General features: G+C 42.8%; 1 protein-coding gene across 1 annotated transcript in view; it reads right to left on the bottom strand.

The window, feature by feature from the left end:
• CNOT4 (CCR4-NOT transcription complex subunit 4) overlaps positions 1 to 26,455 on the bottom strand; it is a 1,808,607-nt gene that overhangs the window by 245,765 nt on the left and 1,536,387 nt on the right. Inside the window, exon 10 of the mRNA XM_044087468.1 lies at positions 1,098 to 1,580. Coding sequence (XP_043943403.1) covers positions 1,098 to 1,580 — 483 coding nt within the window. The remainder of the gene's footprint in view (positions 1 to 1,097; positions 1,581 to 26,455) is intronic.

Below are 26,455 nucleotides of genomic sequence, written 5' to 3'. Positions count from 1 at the left end.
GCTAATGCACAAAAACACTGATGATTTAGTGTGTGCAATCTTCTTTACATGTTTTGTAAATCCGTCAATATGGCTGGACAGGCATTTTTAACTCATTGCATCTTAAACAGAAGTGACTTCAGTTTATTATAACAAGGCTTTTTCATCTGTACACAGTGTCTGTCAGCTACCACACATTAACCACGCTTGTGCCACCAGAAGTACAGACTGTTCACAGCCATTAGTTCTCTCTGCATACTGATGCCGGAGGAAATTGCCAGAAGACTTTGTCATATCCAGAAGGAAAGAAGAAGCCTCTACGGCAGCAATGTTTGAATAAACGACACTGAATTCCACTCTGATGTTCTTAATTAAAGGCAGTACTGTTAAGTAATAACAAATGCAGCATAGCATGACATTTCTCTGAAAAAACATCAGTGGACACATCTTAGCTGTATTAACACTCACAGAACAGTTTATTCTCTACAAGCCTGGCATCTAAATGAGAAGCATTTACAAAGCTCATAAAATGACATTTGCTGGCAGCAACAAATTACATTCAAACAGGACCACTGGGGTTTTCCAAACCTAACAACCTGCACTCTCACTTCTGTTTGGCTACATTTTAACAAACTAAGTTTAACACAGGAAACTGACAAAAATGCTATTTGGTGAATAGTGTTGAGCAACAAACTGACCATCTGTTGTGCTACGCACAGGAAACATGTGACTGAAGTCAGACTAGCAGAAGACACGTACAAACGGAATCGTATCACCATCTTCCTAGAGTATGGAACTACAAAGTCTCTTTAAAAGCCAGACCGTAATTCTCATCAGGTAAAAGACTGAAGAACTTAACACTGTTTTATACTTAGCCTCAGTTTTGTCTGTATCAATTCTTCTGCACACGTGAAAAGGTTACTGAAGCTATTTTCCATACGAGGTCAGCATTCTCACAAAATCAAAATAACCTGCAACATGCACTGCATTAAGATATGGGACCTTGTGTTACAAAATATATCCAAACTCCCTTCTACAAGTTGCTTAATTAACACTGATGCAATAACATGTATAAGCTTTATATATCTTAAAAGAAAAATATTAACCTAGAGAATTACCTGACATAGGGATCCCTCCAAGACCCGTGCTGTGCTGTGTTGGTAGATTCAAGTCCAAAAAATTGCTATTTGACGTGGGGTTTGCTGTGTGGTTCAAGTGCATGATGTTATTACGGGGAAAAGTCATCCAAGGATAGCGGGCTGTCTGGCCAGGAAAACTGAAGGAGTTATAAACTGCTCTGTGCTGGAACTGCGGAAACCTCTGTGGTAAGACAGGAAATGTACTGCCTATAGAATTGGCATTATTAGGAGTTGTGATGTGCATGAACCCAGAACCGGATCCTTTGTGTGAGGGAGGATTCTGATGAGATGCTGGGGAAAGTGCTGGCTGATCCTGGACTGACAGTTCTTTTTCTATCAAGTCTGCCAATGCTTTACGAGTTATGTCAAATGGGTCAAAGCCCAAGTCATCTTCTTGCTGCTTGGAAGAACCAAACCCAAATGCGGCTTGCCAGTCTGTAGAAGATGCTACTGGTATTGTTTCTATAGGAACAACAAAGAAATAAATTAAAAGTGTACAACAACGTTCTCAAGCTGAGCTACTAGAAAGTTCCTGAAGGACAACTAAAGTTTTAGCAAATCATATGTACCTACAAAAATACTTTTTTCCCTGTGGAAAGGCTCACCTTACTGCATGGCTTTTAACTGACTAACGTGGGAGAAATCTACCTATGTATGCCTACAGACTAGGAATTATAATCAGAGTGGGTGTGATCACAATGAAATTCATAGTAACAGCGTATGCGAACACCCTTTAACAGTTTCTCATCAGTTTTGTGTTAGTGAAAAGCATACTGGTTCTCACTTCAGAGATAACCACCAATTTCATTTTTTACAGTATTCCACTTTACAGGTTTTTATGCAAAAAAAAATGTTAACAACCAGACTTTGAGAAGCTCAACCACTTTTCTGTCAGAAGAGGTGCTGGGGTGGTTCTAATTCCTCAATAAAGGAAATTTATCACAGACTTATGGTATTTATCAAAGTAAGTATGGGGAATCACTGCTGCAGAGTGTTCACCCCTCCCTTTGGACTTGGACAGGTTTTGTGGATGTTCCTAGCAAAGTGAATGCCCCCCTTAGTCTATGGCTTTGTCCTGGCAAACATTTAGAAGGAGCAGTAGCTCAGGCAATTTATCATTTTTTTTGACAGAAGTAATGGTCAGTGTGTGCCTTGGCTGGGGGGTTACCCTAGTGCCCCTGGACTTTGGTCTGTAAAGCCCTGAGGACCTATGCTTAGTAACATAATGGTGCTTCTGTTAATAGGAACCCTTGGTATGTTAAATGTCATAGTGATAGGGCCCCAGAGCTACACATACAGTACTGACTACTGCTCCTCTATTACTCCTTTTATCCAGCTCCCTCTACTGCATTTTTGTGTGAATAAATCAAAAGTCTAAACTGCAACTCTTCCAAGGTAAGGGAAAGGAGGAACAATACAGGGGACAATGACGATGACACTATATGGCAACAATAATCCTCATACAAGGTATAGCACAGCTGAGGAAGAACTTACCATAACAGTAGATGTCCTACTGATCATTGCTGCAGTATTTCTAATCAATGTGTTACCACTGCTGAAGTCCGGCCGAGGTATGAAAGCTTTACCTTCCCGGGATTGCACATATGACGTGTGACCTCAGCCCATAAACATATAGTGTCATTCCTTAGACTGTCTCCAAGCCAGCAGCCTGAAGACCTGAGAGAGAGAGAGGAAGAAAGAGAGACTTGGTCAGCTTGGAGGAGTGAAGCATGAAGTGGTAAAGAAATCCCTTTGTTTCTAGGATGCTGTCCACCAGAAAGTACAGTTGTGTACTTACCCATAAATGTAGATGTTCGAGTGTATTCACTGTTGCAGTCATTACACTTGGGTTATCCTGCTGGCAGGCTACCAGCAGTCGGCCTGAATTCCAAAGTCTAGGTCCGGCGTCGGTTGCTGTCATCTCTTCCCTGACGTCAGTGCGCCAGGGGTATAAAAGATGCAGCAGACGCCATTTTATTCAGTTTTTCTTACCCCAGATGTCAGGTGCCCCCAAAAGGGTAGGCTAAATTTATGCCAGTAAATATGCATGCACAAAAATAAACATTTCCTTCATCTACAAGCAAATACACCAAATAGGTTGTATAGAATAGAGAAGAACAGATAATTCCCAGCAAAGAAAAGGGGGATGGTGGGTGGGCAACCTGGACTGCAACAGTGAATACACTCGAACATCGACATTTATGGTAGGTACCCAAATGTACTATGTTCGTGTTTCACTGTTGCAGTCATTACACTTTGGTAGAATCCCAAAGCTGAGGTTGGATGGCTGGGTCTAAATAGGATTAGGAGAGGCTATAAGGCCCTGCAGAACTGCAGTGGCAAAGCCTGCTCTGGATTTAGAGTAGAGAGGTAAGTGGTAGTGCTTGGTAAAAGTGCGCACTGAACTCCAAGTTGCAGCCTCTAAAATGTCTTTGGTTGGTACTCCTCTGAGGAAGGCTGCTGAAATGGCTGCTGCTCTGGTTGAGTGTGGCCTAATGCCCTTGGGCACTAATTTGCCATGTTGTGAATAGCAGAAACGAATGCAGTGGCCTATCCATTTTGATAGCCTTTCCTTGTGATCCTGCAGCATATGCTACTAAGAATTGCTCAGACTTTCTGAAAGCTTTAGTTCTGTCCAAGTAGAAGCGTAGCTGTCTGTGCATGTCCAAAGAATGCAGGAGTCTCTCACCCTTATTCTGTGGGTTTGGATAAAAGGTAGGCAAATGAATGGTTTGGTTACGGGCCACACTGGACATTACCTTAGGCATAAATGTTGGGTTCGTCCTCAGAGAAACCCTGTCTGGATGGAAAATGATAAAAGGTTCCACGGCCATGAGTGCCTGTAGCTCTGAGACTCGTCTTGCAGAGGTTATTGCTAGGAGCAGAGTTGTTTTCCAAGATAAGAACTTTATTTCAGCTGTATTGGCTGGCTCAAAAGGCGGCAGTGCGAGTTTTTCCAAGACATAATTGAGGTCCCATGCAGGTATTGGTGCTCTCCTTGGAGGTCTTATGTTTTTGGCCCCTCTGAGGTACTGTCTTGGCAATGGATGTGAAAAAATTGGTGGTTCCGTATTGTAATGAGCTAAAATGGCAGAGGCATATGAAAAGTATAGGCCTTTGTCCAGCATCTCAGTTAGGTATTGTAAAATCTGAGGAATATTTGGTACAAACGTGTCAATTCCTTGTGCCTGGTTCCAAGCACAGAATCTTTTCCATTTTTCTGCAAAAGTTTTTCTGGTATTCGGCCTCCTGGCCTCCAAAATAACATCCATCACTACTTTAGGGAGAGGTGTGTTCTGAATGGCTACATTATCTGCCATGCTGCCAGATTTAGGGTTCTGAGTTGGCTGTGCAGGATCTGACTGTTTTGTTGGGTCAGTAAATGAGGAATTAGAGGCAATATCCACGCTGGGCCTTGAGACAAGCTCTTTAGGATTAGGTACCAGTGCTGGCGGGGCCAGTCTGGAGCAATCAGAATCATTTTTGGCTTCTCTTGTCTGACCTTTAGGAGTACCTTGGGGAGGAAAGGCATATACTGTTAGGGTTTTCCAGCTGAATGATAGAGCATCCACTTTCCATGCTTGCTTGTGATAAGTCCTTGTGCAGAATCTCTGTAGTTGGCAGTTGTGAGGGGAGGCAAATAGATCTATGTCTGGGCATCCCCATTTCTTTATTATCATGCTGAAGACTTGTGGATCCAGTTTCCACTCGTGGGGATCCGTGAGGTTTCTGCTTAGTTAATCTGCCAGAGTATTTTTCTTTCCTGGCAGGAATTATGCTTGCAGGTGTATTTGATAAGTCAATGCTGTGTCCCACAAAGTCATGGCTTGTCTGCAGAGGGGGTAGGAATGAGTGCCTCCCTGTTTATGTACCAACATGACTGTATTATTGTCCGTCCTTATCAGTAGTTGCCCTGGATGGAGTAGATCCTTGAAAGCCGTCAGGGCATTCTGAACAGCTAGCATCTCTTTTTGATTGATATGAAGATGCCTTTGGCATGTGGGCCATGTGCCCTGAATACATTTTCCTGCCATGTGGGCCCCCCAGGCATAATCTGAAGCATCCGCTGTTATTGACTGCCTGGCTGTGGGTAGGGTGAATGGCTGTTCCTTGTTGTGGTGACAGGTGGGTGCCCACCATCGAAACTCCTGTTGCAGGCAAGGAATGAGGGTAATTGTTTCCAGGTTGTGACAATACTGAGTCCAAACACTTTTTAGATACCATTGTAGTTTTCTCATATGCAGTCTGGCATATGGAATTAGTAGAATGCAGGATGCCATGAAGCCCAAAGCCTGCAGAATTTTTCTTGCAGATAACTGGGTCTTTGTTGCCAACATTTTGAAGTAAGAAGTCAGTTGCCTTTGTTTGTCTGGCGTGAGATAAGCCATCTGGGCAGTTGTATACAAGCTTGCACCCAGGAATATTATCTCTTGAGAGGGTACTAGTTTTGATTTCTTTTTGTTTACTGTGTACCCTAGGCAAATTAGTAATCTTTTTACAAACGCCAGATGCTTTAGTAGAATGTCCTTGTTCTCTGCTTGAATAAGGCAATCGTTCAAGTAAGGATATATGTGAATTCCTCTTTGTCTGCAAAATGCAATAACTGGTGCCAGGCATTTTGTGAAGACCCTGGGCGCAGTAGATAAGCCAAAGAGCAGTGCAGAGAATTGGTAGTGCATTGAGCCAGCTATGAATCTGAGGTATCTTCTGCAAGATTGTCCGATTGGAATATGCAGGTATGCCTCTTTTAGGTCCAAAGTTACAAGCCAAGCCTTCTTGCCCAGCATGGGCAGAAGCTGCTGCAGAGTCAACATTTTGAATTTTGGAACGGCCAGAAATGTGTTTAGAATAGACAGGTCCAGTATTGGTCTCCAGGCTTTGTCTTTTCTGGGTACCAAGAAAAGTCTTGAGTAAAATCCTTGTCCCTGCTCTTGCTGTGGTACTTGCTGAATGGCTCTAATGTCCATGAGGGATGAAACTTGTTTTTGTGCCTCTGCCCATTGATTGTGTGGCAGGTCTGGCATACCTTTTGCCCTTGGCAGGGTGTGAAAGTGGAACCTGTAGCCCTAGGACACTATATTCAAGACCCATTTGTTCTGGGCGATCATGTGCCAATTTTGAGAAAAAAGTGCTAGTTTTCCCCCTGGGGGGGCTGTCAAAAGATAAGTGCTTGGTGCTGGTAGAGGAAAGTCATTGGGACTGTTTCCTGTATGGCTGTGATTTGTCTTCTCCGCTTTTGGAGGTAGAAGTGCCCCACTGTTTAGGCCTGTATGAGCCCTGGGGCTGGGATCTGCCTCTGGGGCATCTGTATCTGCCTCTTTGTGGCCTGTCTGACACTGGAAAGGACAATTCTTTGTAGGCCAATTCCTGCTAAATCTGGGTGGTTGTACCTGTAAGAAATCCTTTACTGTTTGCATAGATTTCGCTTTGTCCTCCATTTTCTTCAACACCTCCTCTGCTTTAACACCAAATAAGGTATCATGCTGTAATGGAGCATCTAATAATTTTGCTTTAACATGATCAGGCAGATTCTGTTCCTTTAACCAAGCATGCCTCCTAATGACCGAACCTGTAACTGCAGCCCTGCAAGAGGCCTCCAGAGAATTAAAACCACATTGCAATGTATGCTTTCTCACTTGTTCGGTTGCATGCAATAAATCCTGTATTTCCTTATTTTCTGCACAATCAGAATTTGACATTTTCTGTTTTAGCAGTGACATTAAGTATTGCTGATATTTAAGCATATGAAATCGACGATTTAAAGCCCTCATAGCCAAAGTAGCAGAAATGTAAACCTTTTTTCCCCATCTGTCTAGTGCCCTTGAATCTCTATCAGAGGGGATAGGGTTTTTTGCAGTAGAAGCCTTGACCCCTTTGGGCCCCTGAGAAATAGTTTCTGGGTCAGCAGCAGGGTTTTTATAAAGAAATTTATGTGAATCTGGAACCCTGTAGTATCTGTCTGGTTTAACAGGGGCAGGAGGTAGAGAGTCAGGAGAAGGGCCAGACTCTGAAAATACATCATCTACTATGTCTAACACAGGAGGAACAGCCAAAGGCCTGTGTTGAGGGAGTAAAAGAAAATCTCTAAGCCTTTTCTTAGATTCTGAGTAGTCTTGGCTCTCCCAGTGGAAGTGCTCCCTCATGGTATGCAGGGTTTCCCCAAAAGAATAATCCTCAGGCAGTGAGGCTGAAGGGATAGACTTTTCAGCATCAGAATCCTCATAAGGAGGAAGAGTATTCCTGTTCAGAAGAGGAAATGGAAACCTGATCTGAAGATTCAAATTCTGTCTCTTGCCTAGGCCTCTTGTCAGGAGGGGAATGGAAACCCCTGATCAAGGTAATTAGGTCTTCGGCCATTTTGAGCATCTGTTTTTTAAGCATGGTAGTCTGTCCAGGTGAATGCTGTACTTTTTTCTTTGTCTTTAGAACTGCTTTAGTCTTTGCTTTGGAAGCTGAAGTAGGCTTTACATATAACAGTGTAGGTCTGAAAACACCCTCAGAAGCCGATGCCTGCTCAGCGGCTCCGGACCCATCTGAGGGAATAGTTTCCGAGTGTCCAATACCTTGAGTATCCAGAGGCCTAGCTGGCTCCACGTGGGAGTAGTCAGTGGCCTGTGGCTCTGAGGTAGTGGGCGCCAGGGGCTGCGAATGCGCCTCACTGAGAACCGGCGACTGGCTTAGCGGAAGCCTCGTCGTCGGTTTTGGACCTCGGATGCCTGTCCTTTTCTTTTTCCTTGCGCTTTTTATAAACTCCGGTAGTCGGCTGTTCTGACGGCATTATATAATTGAATCTTCGGCCAAAGCAATGAAAGGCAAAATCGTACCGACGCTTAATAGTGCGTTGGTTAAATCTAGCACAAAACCGACAGCTAGCAACGTTGTGATCAGGGCCTAGGCAAGGAATACAGTAAGAAGGAAAATCCTTATGAGGTATTTGCTTCCCACAAGAAATACAATTGTTAACTTTTTCTGACATCGGACTGGAGCAAGAAAAAAGTTTCCCCAACGGGGTACTTAGCTTTAATGAAGACTTCAGATCTGAAATTCATTTTTGAAAATCTCAGGAGTCGGCCGACCGGCACTTGCGAACTGCTTTTGCTTCGGGCACCGCGGCAAGAAAGACTGAATAAAATGGCGTCGGCTGCATCTTTTATACCCCTGGCGCACTGACGTCAGGGAAGAGGCGACAGCAACCGACGCCAGACCTAGACTTTGGAATTCAGGCCAACTGCAGGTAGCCTGCCAGCAGGATAACCCAAGTGTAATGACTGCAACAGTGAAACACGATAACATCAGAGGGAATAGAGACAAAGACTAGTAAGAAATGAATGCAGAGGGGAAGGAATGTGGAAAGGAATACTGCAACAGTTATCAGCAGGACATCTACTGTTATGGTTAAGTTCTTACTCAACTGTACTACACCCTGACTGAAATCAATGCTGCAGTATTTGATTCCCAGAGCTTAAGGGAATGTAAAGGTGGTTGATAGGCAAGCTGTAGAACTGCCAAGATGGCAGAAAGAACTGACCTAGCAGCTTCCATTATGGCTCTAGAATCCACTCCACCTTAAACAGCCCCAGAGGATGTTACTGCCTGGTAGAATGAACTAAAGGGCATGAGAGCAACGACTTGCCATGCACAGAACAAAAAGAGATGGCCTTCGAGATCAGGTTGCAAAAGTTTCCTTAAAACAGGGCCAACCAGTATCAGAGCCCATTAGAGGAAAATCAGTTCAGAGTTTCAAACAGATTTGGTTTTATCCAAGGATAATCTTAAATATCTGTGAACATCTAGAGAGTGTATGAGCCCCCACCCCAATTTCCTTCATACTTCTGTGATCTTTTAGTAGCTTTAGCTGCTATCTGCGCTGTACCCGGTGTGCGTCCCTGTCCAGGCCCCACATGCCTCACGCGAGGCATCTGTGTACATTTCCTTAACTGTGACAGGAGGGGTGAAGGGAAGTCCTGACTTGAATTCCATGGCATCTTTCCACCATAGGAATTCCCTCCTCAGACAAGGTAATAGAGGAATTGTAATGTCCAGAGGGTGACAGTGTCAGGACCAAACTGGTTTCAGGTACAACATATGCAATCTGGTTACAGAGAACATTGGGACAGTTACTGCCAATGAATCCCAGGGCCCTTAGTATCTCCCTGGCTGAGGGAGGCAGTTGTGAAAGTAATTTGTAAGACTCTGGACCGTCTCCTGAGGCAAACAGGCCTGCATCCTTTTAGTTTCCAGTCTGCAGCCTAGAAAAACTAGGTCCTGAGTTGGCTGCAAGGAGGACTTCTCGTAGTTGATCATGAACCCCAACTGTGAGACGATGTTAAGGTTGAGCTAGAGGTATTGCTGAAATACCTGTGGCAAGGAAGCTTGGCTTAAGAGGTCTAAGTAGGGAAAATCTGGATTAACTGTGTTTGACAGAAGGCAACTGCTGGTGCTAGACACTGTGAAAACTCTTGGGACTGTGGAAAGCCCAAACGGCAAAACAGTAAACTGAACGTTAGATGACTAAGTAGTAAACCTGACAAATTTCCTGCAAAGGGGGGTGAACTGGTACATGGAGATAGGCATCTTTCAGATCTAGATACTGGAAAGGACTACAGCAGTATAGAAAGATAGTATTGTGTGCAGAGAGCATTTTGAAAGTTAGCACTTTTAGAAAAGTGTTTAGTAAAGAGAGAACCACTGTTCCTCTTTCCTTGGTACTAGGAAGAGTCTGGAGTGCTAGCCCTTTCCCACAAATTCTTGGGGCACTGATTTTATTGCGTTTTGTGTCTGTAGTTCCCGTAGGATTGGTGGAAGGAGATAGGTCTAGTTGTGGGCAGGGAAGATTTCTATCCAAGACATGGTGTAACACTTTTTTTTTTTTTTTTTTTATAAAAGAAGGCACCCACTGGTCTGTGGTAACCTTTTCCTGGGTGGAGACTGATTGGGTCAGCCTTTCTGAAAGGGGTGGTCTTGGGGGATTAGAATTTGAACACAGTCACAAAGATTTGTCCCCAAAGGTAGGCCTCCCAGAAGAGGAATCTGTCATTTTTCTGGTACTCTCTTTCTGGGGGGCTTCCTTCGTTTCTGACTGGGTCTAGGATCCCCTCTGACAAAAGAAGTAGGTTTGGTTCGATAATTCCTCTGTTACCTAGGTATGAAATTTACAGGCTGTCTACAGTCCATGTTTTTTCCCCCGATCATGGAGGGTTTTGTAAAGGTTGGCTGTATGTGGGATGAACAGGAGATGATTTTTTAAAAGAGGAATCTATAATCTTTGCTTTAAAGTCTTTGTGTACGAGCTGATTGTGCAACCATGCATACCTGCAGATGAGAGAGCCAGTAGCAGCTGGGCAAGGCCTCTACAGCATCATAACTACATTTAATGATGGGTCTGGCTACTTGTGTAGTCTGATTAAGTATGAAATTTGTTTAGAATCAGTTACTTGTGAATTCACCACTACCCTGATAAAGGGATTGAGGATGGCTAACAAATACATGGTGGTTTGGGTTTGGTAATTGATAGATCTGAATTTCAAAGCAGAAAAGGTATAAGCCATTAGGTTCCTTATTACATCAGCGAACGCTGTTTTATTGACCATTTTAAATCGAAACTGCGAAATCGGGAACACACGGAACAGAGATTTTTTCCCCCAAGGGAAAAAAATCACTGGCCAGTTTTCAGGACTTTGGCATTTCCTCCACTGTGGTGCGATCTCAGAGTTGGTATATTTAAGTAAAAGGGGTGTGTGTGTGTGTGTGGGGGGGGGGGGATAAACCCCCCACACTTCATTTTGTTTGCTTTTTTAATGGTGCAGCGATTTTTTTTCCCTGGGGAAAAAAATTGCTGTTCTGTGTATTCGGCATTTTGCCGTTTCGATTTTTAATGGTTGATTATACATTCACTACTTTAAGAGTTTGCTGTTATAATATAGACCCAACCTTTTTACCCCACCTATCCACAGCCCTGCTAACTTTGCCTCAAGGGAAGGCAATGGCATTAGAAAGGAGTTGAGAAGGTTTATCAGAAGAGAGAGGAGACAGACTGCAGAGGGATCTGCCATAGGATTTTTAAACAAGAACTTAAAATCATCAGAAACTGTCTAGCCTTTTGAAGCAGGAGGCTGCAAGTCAGGGATGGCAGATGTGGACTGAAAGGCATCCAAGAAAGACTGAAGAAGAGGAGGAACTGGGGAAGGGCTTAGGGTGCCCATTTTTAAGAGGTTGTAGCATCTTTTCTGGACATCTGTAATCTGCCTAGAGTTCCATTCAGAATGCTTCATCATGTTTAAAATAGTCTCTCAAAAGAAGCTTCTTATACAGGACAGTCAGGAGAAAGGGAATATTTAACATCAGAAGAGACTTGGCCAGGGGAATGGATTTGAGAGGAGTAGAGGCCATGGAATGGTCAGAATCAGAAGCCTCATCTTCAAAGGAAGACAAATCCACAGTAGTCTTTTCAGGAATGGGGAAAGAGGCTGGGCAGAAAAGGAAAGAGGCTTCAAGGCCAGAACAGCCTTGAGCAACCCTTGATAATTCTATCAATTCCTTCTACCAAAGACAGAGTAGTTAAATGCTTAGTTTTTTGGCTAGATGTCTGCCTGAAACCAGCATGGTGGTTCAGATCCCCTGACATGCTTTGATGAGTTTTATCTGGGCATTTCTTTCTTAACTAGCATGTGAATGCTCTCTGTGCCCTCCAAAATTATACTTCACAGTTCACCTTTCTCTGTGGACTCGTACAAGATCCTCCAAATGTCATACCAGCCTCCAACGGTGTGTCAGGAAAGGGCATCTCAGATGGAATCAGACGTCCTGCATGTTCTCAAACATCAGCAGGTACATTAGAATCAGAAAGAGCTGATGGTCTCCAGCCTAGGCCTTTTAAGCTTTTTCTCGAGTGGTAGAGGTACAGCTGGGGAAGCTGGATCTGCCATCTTAGAGTAGGCCAAGTATTTCAGAAGTTGGGTCTCCAGATATATGTACAGCGAGGACAAATGGGATCTCAATGTTTTATTTACAAAACACTGGCAAATGGAATAGGCCATGTAATTGTGTTCTGCTCCTAAGAAGAAGAGACAGTGGATATGCAAGTCTTTGTACAGGATTTGCCTACCACACTTGCACTTAACCCTCCTAGCTGACATCAAATTCCGGTAAGGCAAAACATTTTAGAAAAGTAATAGGAAGGTTCCCCAATGGGTGATTTAACAACTCGAAGCAATGGTATCAACAACCAAATTACAACCAGTCCAATGAATACACTACCTGTGTTTGGGCTGACGGCAACAGCCTGGGGAATTATGCTCAGATGTCCCCCTATATACCCTTATGCTTACAAGCCAAGATCACACATACGGATCCTGGGAAGGTAAAGCTTTTGTACTCTGGCAGGACCTCAGCAGTGATGACCCACTAATTATGAATACTGCAACAGTGATTTCAGTCAGGACATCTACTGTTATGGTGACTGGCTCACATAGCTTACGATGTTCAACCCTGGGGACCACTGCTGCAGTACAAATCACTAGCAACTTGAACAATTACTAAAGCAGTTAGAAGTCCACTACAAATAAGAGGCTGTCAAAGCATGTTTTACACTAGAGCACTGGCAAACCTCATCATGTCGACTGCACATAAAAAAAAAAAATCCAAGTCGCAGCCTCACAAACACCCTAGGCAGAAGTATTCTTGAATAAAGAGAAGACAGGTAGACAGAATCCTTACTGGGTCTTCAGGGGACTTCCCAGTACTAATACAAAAGATAAGTAACTCAAATTCCAGTGTAAGGATGGAGCATTATTCATAATCTCAGCCTATACCCCATAGCAGGGTAGTAATAGTCGGGTAAAGAGTGCAGTCAGGCATCAGTTGCAGGTACCTACTAGATAGCAGAACAACATGGGTTGGTGATGACAGTGAAAGAACTAAATACACATACTGGGACAGACGAAACCAGATATGAGGGACTACCGGATCCACATGAGTGGGGGCCAGCAGGAATAAGAGGCCACTTTAGGTTTCTGTCTGGAAATGGCTTGATGTTGGCTAAAACATGGTTGAGCAGGGGGGGTCAGTTACAAAATCATATAGAAGCGTGGCCAACATGCAACACAGGTAGGCTTCCTCGTAGTACGGAAACAGGTATGAGGTACACTCACTGATCACAAAGTCATCCTCAGTGAGACAGTCAACCCACAGGATAAACCACTGGTGGCCACAATCAGCTGCAAGCAGTGGTCAGAGAAGGCTCTAAAGTCAACAGATACCAGACTGAAGACCTGGAAGTTGATAGGAGAGAATGTGCAATAGTTCAAAGAAATACTAAGGCCTCTGGCACCTCGGAAATAGGAGATGAGGAAAAGTAGCACCTCAAAACAGCATGTGCGAGGACTACAGAACAGATATGCGTCTGATCTGGGTATGCAAACGGCATCAGAGGCACACTGCAAACTTCTGGAAAGTGACTTTGTAGACGGCACAAAGAAACTAAAAGCTGCAATGCAATGACAGAAAGAGAAAGTTAATCATCAGACACCATTCATAAGGAATGCCAGCAACAACCTGCTCACCAGTCCCCTAGACATCAAAGACAGATGGAAGGAGTACTTCTAAGCAGCTTCTGAATGAAGAAAATCTGTCAGAAGTTGTACTGCCCTAGAAACAGCCTAAAATGAAAGTGGAGGAGGAGCTCACCCCTACAAGAAGCAAGAACAGCACCAAGGAAAATGAAGTCAGGGAAAGCAGCAGGCTCTGATGAGGTTATGGCAGACGTGATCAATATGCTGGGTGAGATATTAGAGAAATGGCTCCTGAGGGTACTCACAGCAGTATGGAGATAAAGGCATTTCTCAAATGACTGCAGAATAAGCATACTACTGTCACTGTACAAGAACAGGACATTCACAACTGAGGGCAGTACAGAGATATCAAACTCCTTGTGACATTGCATGCAAGTTCTGGAGGGGGTGACTGATAAACGCATATGCAGAGTAGTAAAAAATAATATGGGAGAAAAGCAGTTTGGATTCAGATCAGAATGCAGGACAACTGCCCTGATGTTTGCAGTGAAACAGATAGTTGAGAAGATGCAACAGATGAGGAAAGACTTCAAATGGAAATTACTCGACCTGGAGAAAGCTGATTAGGGCAATCCTGCAATGATTCAAAGTCACAGAAACATTGGTACAATTACTGCAGGCTACGTACAAGAACACAATGAAAAGTACAAACAATGTTTGGACACACAGAGATGTCCCTAGTGGGAATGAGTATTCAACAGGAAACAGCTCTAAGCCCACTGTTGTTCACACTGATGGACTACCTTAGCAAACTGGTCTGAGGGGCACATCAACAAAGTTGCTGTATATGCAGACAATGTGGCATTTCAGGCAGACTCTGAATAAGAACTTCAACAAAAGCACATTACATAAAACTGAGTACAGACAAGACAGTTGTAATGGCAGCAAATGGAATCAGAAGAAGCTGAGAATAGGAGTAGAAGGGAAAACAGTGGAACATGTTAACAGCTTCAGATACCTTGGTGGAGTGACCGAGGACAAGAGAAGTCTGAATGAGGAGACCAAAGTAAGAATAGACTAGCAGAGTATTTCAGGGGTCGTGTATGACAGAGGAATGCCAAAGAAGCTGAAAATTAAGGTTACAAATACTGTTTGTACTTGTGACCATTACTACTGTTTGGTACAGAAACCTGGACAGTGAAGGCAGAGCAGTTGAGGAACCTAGAGCTGATAGAAATGGAACACCTGAGACAGGTGACAGGATGCACACAGTGGAACAAAGAAATAAGGACATAAGAGCACAAGCCCACAGAACTCCAAATGCAGAGAGGGTTACAGAGAATAGATTACGGTGGTTCGGGCACATGTACAGGAAAGTAGAAGACAATCTGGTAAAGATGATTTGGGACAAGCTGGAAGAGTAAGTGAGGGCATACAGCAAATAGATGGATGCACTGTGTGAGAGAAGATTTGTGAAAGTCAGGTATGACTGTAAAAAGGCAGAGTGGCACTGAAGCTAGAGACATGGCAGCAGTTGCTATATAACCCAACACCCTGTGGAAAAGAGATATGTTGATGATGAGGCTAACCAGGGGTTGTGGTTTAAGACGTTTACCTTACAGACACAATGGACAGTGTTTGATTCTCATCTGTCCTTTCCCAGATGTTGGCTAGATGTGCAATACTCTGTAGACTGATTTTATGGTCTTTACTTATGAAATGGCATTAAGACTTTTTTTTTTTTTTTTTTTTTTTAAAGAAACTTGCCTACGCTATCAGGTATGACAGGCAAAATCCTGATCGAATAGCTTGACTTTTGCTGGTTTTCAATATTTAGTATCCGAGTTGTCTATAACAGCCAGAAATGTAACATTTCCCCTTTGTTCTGTGGGTTAGGCTGAGAGATTATTCTGATAACTTTAGGCATGAAAGAAGGGCTGGGTCTCAGACAATACTCCTTGGACACAGCAACCTAACATTCAGACAGTCTCATAGCTTCTGTGATAAACAAAATTCAATATTCAAAAGAAAGAGGAAATCCAAACTGAATAATATGAAAGGTAGTCACAGACATACATTCTGACAACTGATCTCTTCTTGCAACAAAAATAAACTGAAAAATACAGCAAGCTGTACCCCTCCCCAAAACAGATCAGGGATGTCTGCAAATGCAGAAAGTCTACAGTCCAATACTTGAGACATTAGTGCTCTCAGGTTTCTCACTGGCACCATACGCTAGTCTGGGCCAGACTGGATGGGGTGTAGGGGTGCAATTTTTTTTTTTTTAAATCATAAACCACTTAACTGAAGTAAGCAACAACTGGAGTTACCAACTCAGAGTATGTCATGGGTGCAGGAATAAACTACAGGTACCTCCTCATTTACTGTACAGAAGACAGCATAAGGGTGGTGGGCACAGTGGTTAGCTTTGTCACCTCACAGCAACAGGTTCTCCTGTAAGATTTTCGGCTAGGGTGCCTGCTGTATGGAGTCCACATGTCCTCCCTGCATTCATGTTGGTTTCCTATGGGTGCTCCAGTTTCCTCCCACATTACAAAGACATGCATCTGCAGCATTTCTCCCTGGGCCTCCTCTGGAATGGGCTCTGTCCCATTCAGACTTTCCCAGTAAACAAATGTTAAATAAATAAGGATAGTCTTCAAGAGCTGAATTATGTCCTCATGTTCTTGGTACTGATGCATTCGAGGTGGCTTCATTATGAGGTTGGAAAAGGAGCCCTGAGACTTCTGTCAAAAAAATTGCTTTGTATTATGAAATGATATGGGTTTGACTCTGTAGTTAACTCTACCTACCCTTGATTTTGGCAACATATTGATTTCATCTTGCCCACAGACTTGGTGGAACCGATCTTAGAAGGTATGATCACTGCTGGCTTTAGAACGGACATGTAGCAGGAATACTGGTCTGCTCACTTCAGGCTCACTGTGTCTTGCATTGACAGCAACTGCAGTGATGATGATGCAGAGGAGTGTACGGATGTTTACTACACAGCACTTTGACTTTTAGCATCTCACCTCTTAAGTCATGTGCACATGGCTCATTTCAGATCACGAGAACCATGGCCTTACCCTGGACTTCATGAGCTGAGGAGGACTGCACAGATGCAATGCACAAATGTCACCATTTTGGCTGTCTCAAGTGCAGACTTGACCTAGGATAATCATTCCCTCTCTACAATGCTGGCATCTCCCAAAAGTCATCTAGTGTGGAGTGGCAAACTGACCAGATATTCTTCTCCAAATTGTTGGAGAAAGTACATCTGTGTATAGAACTCATCAAAACAGTACAACACTGCTGAAATAATTATTACAGAGATCTCTGCCACAAACAGAAGCCCGTTTGGCCAGATATTCAGAGATTTGTACCCCCCCCATGGGATGACTTAATCTTCCCACACACATTAATATGAAGGTGGCAACAACCCATTCTGTCTTTTGTTTTCTACCCAAGAAGGCTTAGGCAAAAGCTCTCATTAGGTTGCTCTCTGGGTAGACTATCAGGAGTACAGAGCGATCCTCTCCATGATATGCCCTCTGCAATGAACTACGAAGCCCATGGTAATGGCACTTCTAGAGATATCTAGAATTGGAGGGGCAAATCTCATCAGAATAGCAAATGTGAAGAAGCTGTGGAGAAACAGTTACTTGGTACCGCACTGCAAAAATAACCCCTCTCAAAATGCCTACCTGTTATGGTAAGCTTCTTATGTAACTGTAGTATGCTTTTCATATTGATCACTGTTGCAGTATCACTAAAAAGATGACCCCTAAAGGTTGCAATGTTTGGGGGGTTGGTTATAGTTAACTGTTACTAACTGGATTTCTAGATCAACATCCTGTTGTTAACACCCACCATGGCAATCATCATCTTCAACAGTTAAAGCACACAAAACTATAGCAATGGTTTCTTCAAGAACCTTTTACAAGAGGGCAGATTTGAGAGCCATCCTAGACGCTGCAACTTGGTCCTCTGTACATACCTTTACCAAACATCACAAAGTAGATGCTTTCTCTAGATCCAGAGCCTTCTCTGCCAGGTCAGTTCTCTCTGGATTGACAAACTTTCATTACCCTCAACATTCACCCAACAGTGATCTAAGGAAGGACATAGTACATCTATGCAAGGACTTACCATAACAGCAGATGTCCTACTGCTTGCTACTGCAGTATTTCTTTCCACTCTATCATCCCCTTTTCTAACTACTTCACATGGACCAAGGGGGAGCCCTTTTCTTTCTCCCCTCTTATCTGACTTTTTTCCTCTCTGGTAGCCTCAAGTGTCTATAGGCTTTCCTGGCTTTGAGACTGTCTGTCCAAGTGACACTTGAATCTGCCTGTGGACATCCAGTGTAACATTCTCTCTCCATTGTTTTTAGGTTCTGGAAAGAATACAGGGAGATGAATGGATTAGTTCAAGGTAAACTCAAACTACTTTAAGCATAAAAGCGTTAGTTCCCAAAGAAACCCTGCCCTTGTGAAAAATGAGGAAAGACCGACTCACCATAAATGTGCAACGTGGGCACTCTTCTTGCAGAAGTCAGATCAATGTGTAACTCAGTTTTCCAAGTCAAGAAACTAATCAGCCTAAAGAAGTGGTTCAGATGGAAATGTTAGCTTTTCAAAGACAAAGTTAAGATCCCAAGTTGGGGCCATCTGTTTTACAGGCAGAATGATATTTAAAACCTCTCAAATATTCAAGTACCAGAGGAATACAGAACTTAAAAGGGTCCTGGATCTTAGCGTAGCAACCAAACAGAATCCTTTCCACTTGCACATATAATATTCTTGTAACATCTTAGCATCCTCTAGTACCTTCTACACATCCTCAGAAAACAAACTCTTTCATTCAGCCTGTCATCTGAAGTGCTTTCAGGTTGTGGCGTATCAAAGAATCAGTCTTCTGCAAGTACATCCAGTCTGTGGGGAAGCTTGTGGTAACTGTCACTGGCCATTTTCAAACAGGATAACCATTGCTGCCTAGGCCAAAAGACAGTCACCACCATTACCTTTGAGGTGTCCTTCTGTACATTTAGAAGAACCATGTGTATCAGTGGAAAGGGACGAAAAGCATGCAGGAACATTCCTGTCCAATGAGAAGGCATCAATCTTCCAAGAAATGTTTGCAAGGAATCCTGGAGCAGAATTTAACTGTTTTGAAAAAAGGCAGATCTATTTGAGGTGCTCCCCACAGATGCTTAATTCCTGAAAAAAAACAGTGTAGTTTCCATTTGTGAGGATTTGACCAGTTCCTGCTCAATCTGCTACAATGTTTTGCTTTGATGTAAAGTATGAGACCTGAAGAGAATCTGAGTTGAACAAGTAGTCATTCATTCTTTCTGGACTGTCGCTGGTTTTGGGAGGCTCACCCTTTGAGTATTTCTGCCACTGCTTTTTAAAATTGTTTATTTGAACTGTAAAAAGAAAAAAATTGTGGTATCGCTCGAAGTCTCAGAAAACCCAGTATGCAACTTATACTGGGTCAAAAACAAACCAAGAAGAAACTCTGCAGTGTGGAGGGTGTGACGGTCACTTCCTGAATTATGTTATACATCTAGTTCACTTAATAAAAAATGAACTCTAAAATATATGCTACAAAATAATCAAATAAAAATAGTTGGTAGCCCACAGCTCAGTTAAAAATGGAATTGCCTTTACTGAAATACAAACAAGTGATCCTAGTTGAGTGTAATAAAAAGCATCAAAAACATTCCTTATTTATATACAATCAGGTTGTTTGAAGCAAGGGTGTGGTTAGAGGGTGGTTCTGTTAAGAGCAATAAAAGCATTAAAAGTCCCCCTTCCTCTTCCCCTTAAACCCTAGTGTAAACTGTGACTGTGCTACCTGAAAAATGAAACTAAACACCTAAATTAAAATACAAGACCATCTTATTAACACTATATAGGGTTAACCAACTAATCCAAAATTTAATTAAGCAGCTAACAAAATGACTAACAAAAAGATCTACCAATAAACATCTAACAGAAATAAAATGAATATAAACTATATCTTATGATATCATATATATATATATATATATATATATATATAAAATTATAATTTTTAATAATTATAACATACAACTATAATAATATATCAGTACAAGATATCTGTGCAGTGACTGAGACCTGGTTCAAGGCTCCAGAGAGCACCCCTGCACTACCAGGCTATAACTCATACCACACTTTTCGGCCATGTAACCTGGACTGAAACACCAAAGGCAGAGGTGTGTCCATATTCATTAAGGATATCCACACCTCCAGGCTAGTTGCTCAGCATAATGTATCCGAGGTTATCCAAGTGCAACTAACTCTGGGCAAAACTGCAATCCAAATTGTAGCTTGCTACAGATCCCCCACCATGGCCCAGGATTCCCACTCCTCTTTTCTTGATGTACTGGAAAATATAGGGTTCAATCAAACACCCTAATAACGGGCGACTTCAACTACCTCACCATTAACTGGGAAAACTACTCGTGTACCAACTTCTTAGCTCAACGTTTTCTGGAATTCATAAACTCCAATGCCCTGGAATAACTTATCCACACTCCCACCAGGGGCAATATCATACTAGACCTAGTCATTACCAACATGAGTGACCTGTGTTCCACACCTGAAGTCAACTCCTCGTTGGTCTGATCCGACCATAAGCTAATCACCCTTGATAGCCACATCCCACCCCCATTACGGAAACCACGGTAAACAATTTCTCCAAATCCAACTTCATGCTTCTTAAGACAGAAGTGGTGAACTTCATGAAACCCATGCATATGGACAATACCGTTACAACTGCTGAATCCTACACAAATGCACTCTATACAAGCACTTACACGAGTGCATGGACCGTGCTATCCCAAACAGAACCAAGATGCTATCCTCCAAAAAAAGGAAGCCAATCTGGTGGTCCCCTGCCATACAAACTGTACAAGAGAAGGAAGAAACTGTTGCAAAAGAGAGTAAAATCCCATGAGTGGAGGAGCTCCCTGGTCAGCCTCAGTAAGAAGCTGAGATCCCTTATAAGATCCTCCAAAGCTAGCTACGAAAACAAAAATCGCCACCAATTCAAAGGACAACCACAAAGCATTCTATAGCTATGTCAAGAATCTCAATGGCACCACCCAGACCTGCTCTGAGTTACAGCACAAAGGCATGAAAATTACAGAACCAACTGATATTGCCAACATCCTGGCAGATAGGTTCAGTGCTAACGTGACCCCACCCCCTAAAGGACCCATATCTATACAGGAAGAATGCAGAGTCCCTGTAATCACAACTACGCAGGTAAAATCTGCACTCTCTAAAGCCAAAAACACAGCATCTATGGGAATGGACAACATCCCAGGCTGCGTTTTACACGAACGTCAGAACGAACTGGCTCCCCACTTAAGCACCATGTTCAATAATAGCCTCGCATCAGGCTTTGTGTCCACTGAATGGCGCACAGCAACAATTATCCCACTCCACAAAGGGGGAGCCATCACTGATCCTGGGAACTATAGACCTATTAGCCTGACGAGCCTGGTCTGCAAGGCCATGGAACGTATCATCATGGAACTCAAAGACATTGGTAACCTCCAAACTCAGGATTCCACCCAGTTCGGGTTTGTGAAAGGCAGATCATGCCTCCTGAACCTGATCGACTTATTTGAGGCAGTCACCAAAGCCATAGATGAGGTTAAGGTGGTTCACACAGCCTATCTTGACCTCGCCAAGTCTTTCGACACCATCCCCCATTCTGGAATTATAGCTAAACTCACTAAACTAGGTATAAATCCCTACATCACAAGATGGGTTGCCAACTGGCTCACTGACAGAACCCACACTAAAATTTGCTGACTCCAAATCTGACCTCAAAGCAGTGATAAGGAGTACCACAGGATTCCATCCTGGGACCACTCCTGTTTGGTATCTACTTCTCTGAAGTACAGGCTAACACAGAAGGCCTTTGGCTAACTAAGTTCGCAGATGACTGCAAACTAGGAGCCATAGTCAAGTCCTCAAATGATGTGGACATCCCACAGAAGGGGCCTCGCTGAGACAGATGCCTGGTGTCACAGCCATGGCCTCAAGCTCAATGCCAAAAAGTGCAGTGTCATCCCCTTTGGTAAAAACTCTGCACCCATGAACTACCACACAGGCAGCAATCTACTTAACACCGAATGCGTGATAAGAAACCTTGGGACCCAGGTGGACAGTAGTCTCTCCTTTGATAGTCACATCGCCACAGTAGTCAGGAAGTCCTTCTACGTGGCACACCTCATCCTAAAAGGGTTCTCATCCAGGAAAAAAAAGAGGTCATTGTTCCCCTCTACTCGACACTCATTAGACCCATTATAGAGTACAACGCCCCATTTGGCTGTACCTCATAAGACATCTGCAGCAGCTGAAAAGGCCACAGAAGTACCTCAGAAAGAGTATTACTGGCTTCAAACAAATGCCCTACACTGACCGCCTCAAAAAACTCCAGCTTTGCTCCGTAGCATATCGCCTACTCCGAGGTGATCTCTGCCTGACATATAAAGCTATGTCAAACCCAGAGCTGTTGGACATATTACACTTAAAGAAATCCCAATCCCTCTGAGCTACACACTCTAGGGACCTAAACCTTGGCACTACAATAAACAGGACATGCTGGAGGGATAGATTCCTGTCCCAGAGACTTCCCATACTCTGGAACAGGCTACCCATCTATATCAAGCAAAGTTCTTCAGTAGCACTCCAAGAAAAATCTTGATGAGTGGATGGGAAATAGGAAATAACACTCTGGGGATCAATTCTGTGTGTCTGCTCGACAGTGGCACAGGAAAATAACTTTCTTGGGTGGCGTAAGCCAGGGAACCTTGTTGGATAGGCTTACGTAGGCCCTTGGGCCGATAGCCTAGTACCTACCTATGAACCTAAACCAGTTTTTAAAAAGATCACTTTCTTTCACATTATGATTTGTTTTTGACACAAACTTGAAGTATTTATTTGATACGAAAGCGATCTTTTTAAAAAATGGTTAAGTTTACATTATTCGTTTTTATTTATTCTGGTAGATCTTTTTGTTCTTTTGTCAGTCATTTTATTAGTTTCCTAATTAATAAAGTTTAGTATTAGTTGGTTAGCCTAGATAAAGTGTTAATAAGCTAGTCCTATTTTAATTTAGCTTTTTAGTTTCAGTTTTTAGGTAGCAAAGTCTCAGATTACACTATAGTGGTAAGGGGGACTTGGCTAAAGGAATGATTTTAATGTTTTTACTACTCTTAACACAACCACTCTCTAAAACCACTCCCTTGTTCCAAACAACCTAATTATATATAAATAAGGAATGCTTTTGATGTTTTCCATTATACTCAGCTAGGATCACTTGTTTGTGTGTTTCAAAGGTTCATAGGTGTGTACTAGGTTAATGGCCCTGGAGCCTTTACAAGCCTAACCCATAGGATTACCCTGGCATCGTGCCACCAGACCTTGATTCCCAGTGCCTCTGTTGAGTAGAGCCACTGGAGTGATCCCCCCCGGGGTGAATGTTCTATTTCCCATCCACTCATCAAGATTATTCTTGAAGACGGCCAGTGAGGTGCTCTGCTTGACAAGTATGGGAAATGTATTCCATAGCATGGGCAGTCTCTGGATTATGAATCTGTCCTTCCAGCACGTTCTGTTGATTGCGGTAATGAGGTTGAGGTCTCTGAAGCGTGTGTTGTGGAGAGATTGGGATTTCTTTAAATGCAGCATTTCTAACAGAGCTGGGTCAGACATTGCTTTGCAAGTCAAGCAGAGATCGCCTCTAAGTAGGCGATATGAGACAGAGAATAGTTAGGAGTTTTTTTGAGTCTGTCCATATAGAACAAGTGTTTAAGGCCTAGGATCCTCTTTGTGAGGTACTTTTGCAGCAGTTGTTGCAGGTGTCTAGTGAGGTACATGCCAAATGAGGCATGGTAGTCAATGATTGGCCTAATGCGGGAAGAGTAGAGGGAGACAATGACCTCTTTCTTCCTGGATGCAAAATCCTTAGTAAAGAGATGTGCCACATAGGACTTTCTGACCACAGTGGCAATGTGGTGGTCAAGCGAGAGGTTGCTGTCAACCTGTGTTTCCAGATCTCTTATAACGCCTTCTGTGTTCAGTGGACTACCATCGATGTGGTAATTCAAGGGAACCGGGTTTTCCCAAGGGGGATGACAATATTTTTTTGGCATTGAGATTGAGGCCATGGTTCTGACACCAGTCGGTCTCACTGAGGCCTTTCAGTAGGATGTCAACATCACTTGGGGAGTTAATAGCTCCCAACTTGCAATCGTCTGCAAACTTTGTCAGCCAGAGTCCCTTAGTGTTGGCCTGGACTTCAGAGAAGTAGATACCAAACAGGAAAGGACCCAGGACCGAACCCTGTGGCACTCCACTTGTTACTGGTCGGCAGTCTGACTTGGGAGTCAGCTACTTTCACACTGTGGGTTCTATATAGGGGTTGATGCCTAGCTTAGTGAGTTTTTCTATGATTCCCGAGAGAGGAATGGTATCAAAGGCCTTGGCCAGATCAAGGTAGGCTGTATGAACCACCGTGCCTTCATCCACAGCTCTGGTGACTGACTCAAAGAAGTTGAGCAAGCATGACCTACCCTTTACAAAACCAAACTGTGTGGGATCCAGAGTTTGGAGATTGCCTATATCCTTGTTTATTAGGTCCATGATGATGCGTTCCATAGTTTTGCCTATCCGACTAGTCAGGCTAATGGGCCAATAGTTTCCAGGGTCTGTAGTCACACCTCCTTTGTGGAGAGGGATGACTGTAGCAGTGCTCCATTTGGTAGGTATAAAGCCTGAGGAGAGGCTGCGATTGAACAGGGCAACAGGTGAGGTGCCAGTTCTCTCTGTAGTTCATGTAGAACACAGCCAGGGATACTGTCAGGTCCCATAGAAGCTGTACTCGTGGCCTTGGACAGTGCTGTTTTAACCTGTGCTGCAGTAATGCTGGGTTGCCTGGCGATCTACTGGTATTGTGATTGGTCCTTGGGGGGGGGGGGGGGGTACAGTTCGCACGGAATCTAAAGGGTATTCCATTTTTAACTCACCTGTGGACTACTTATTTTCTATTTGATTATTTTGTACACATTTTACAGTTCAATTTTATTAAGTGAACTAGGTGCATAACAATTCAGGAAGTGATCATACCCAACTGTGCTACAACAGCTTATTTTGCTTCTTAAAAGAGTCCTGAATTAGAAGGAAAGTATTTACTTAACTTAGAAAAGGAGGGTTGAAAGATTTGGGTAACTTCTAGAATCAATTTACCTCTTTCATCAAATCTTTCAAGGACCTCAGCAGCAAAGGGCCAAAAAGAAGATCTTTTATAAAAGTAACATGAAAAAATTATTTTAAAGTTTTTATAGTAGCATATATCTTTAAAAGTTGATGAGTTGACGATATTAGTTAATTGGCTAGAGTTTATAAGGAAGTTGTATTGATACTATATTCTGATGAAGTCCTAGCATTAAGTGTGGAGCTCGATGGAGTGGATTACAATACATTTTCTTGGATTTTATGACTACGCTGCATTTTTTGAACTCATAAATGTGAAGGTCTCAAACTGAGTTCTTTATAGTTTATTAAAGTTGTTTTGTAATAGCATACATCTCAAGCAACAGTTTTTGTGTTTTTTCATTAACAGGACTGTAATACTTCATCTAGTGACAGTAGGTGGTGGCTTGGTCTACTTAAGTTGGGAAAAGCATACGAAAGCTGCAAGTGTAACCATTTTATTAGCCAGAGGGCTAAGAAGCCAGTTTCCAGTATTTTAAATGTCTGTACAAATTCGGTGCATGTGTGTGCACATCAAGCAGTGGCAGTTTAGTAGTGCCCTGTATAGACGCAGGCACTTAGAAACCAAATGTTCTGTATAAAACTACCTCATACTGTACCAGTAACTGAATGCAGGGCAACTAATTGAGCTTTGGGTGTCAAAACAGCTCGACTGCGTATTGAGGAGCGCTGCCTTTTGAATTTAATACTGCACAGTCTAGTCTAATCTCTACTCCTTAGTCAGCCCACTATTAACCACCTTCTACACCACATTCTTGCAGCTCATCCAATAAAGGACCTTACATCATGGTCAATTTCTCCACAGCCAGTTTGGTGGATATGGGTATCTTGAGACAATGTAACAATTATCTACTATTCACCGAAAACCATTTACTCCTCAAGAAACAAACAGTAAGAGACAGATGTATACACGCAAATATATCTTGCATACAAGCACTTAATCTGGTTGTCAAAAATGCACACTTTACGCACAGTACACACCCCATACACAGACTGACTTGTGCAGAGGTACTTAAATGCAATCTTCTAAAACCCCAAAACACCCTTAAGGTGTTCGAAGATGTATGTATTCGGGATGTTACTGATTTCTTAGAACACAAGCGGAAAATCATTAACAATTTAAGAATTGAAGAGAGAAGGGCACTAAATAATTTAAAAGCATTAAACAGTGAATTCAGGTACATGAAAAGTGATAAGGGTGGCAACATCGTGATAATGAAACAACATACTTATGCCACTAAAATGTTAGATATTTTAAACAATTGTGATGAGTACGAAGTTATCTCTCTTTTTGACATCCAAAGAAAACAGCACTTGATTCATTCACTTCTTTATGATGCTTTGATGTCGGGTGACATCACCCTAGAGGTTTATGATTTTTGTCTGGTTGAAAATCCCAGAATAGGGTTTATTTTGGCATACCAAAGACTCATAAATGTTTGGATAATCCCCCTCTTAGGCCAATAGTGTCATCTCCTCATTCCATCACAGAAGGGATTTCCTTAAT

The sequence above is a fragment of the Protopterus annectens genome, chromosome 11.part0 (genome assembly GCF_019279795.1).
Source record: "Protopterus annectens isolate FY-2018-M chromosome 11.part0, PAN1.0, whole genome shotgun sequence".
Classification (NCBI taxonomy): Eukaryota; Metazoa; Chordata; order Ceratodontiformes; family Protopteridae; genus Protopterus; species Protopterus annectens.
The sequence above is the reverse complement of the archived record's forward strand: the minus strand, read 5'-3'. Positions and strand labels throughout refer to the sequence as shown.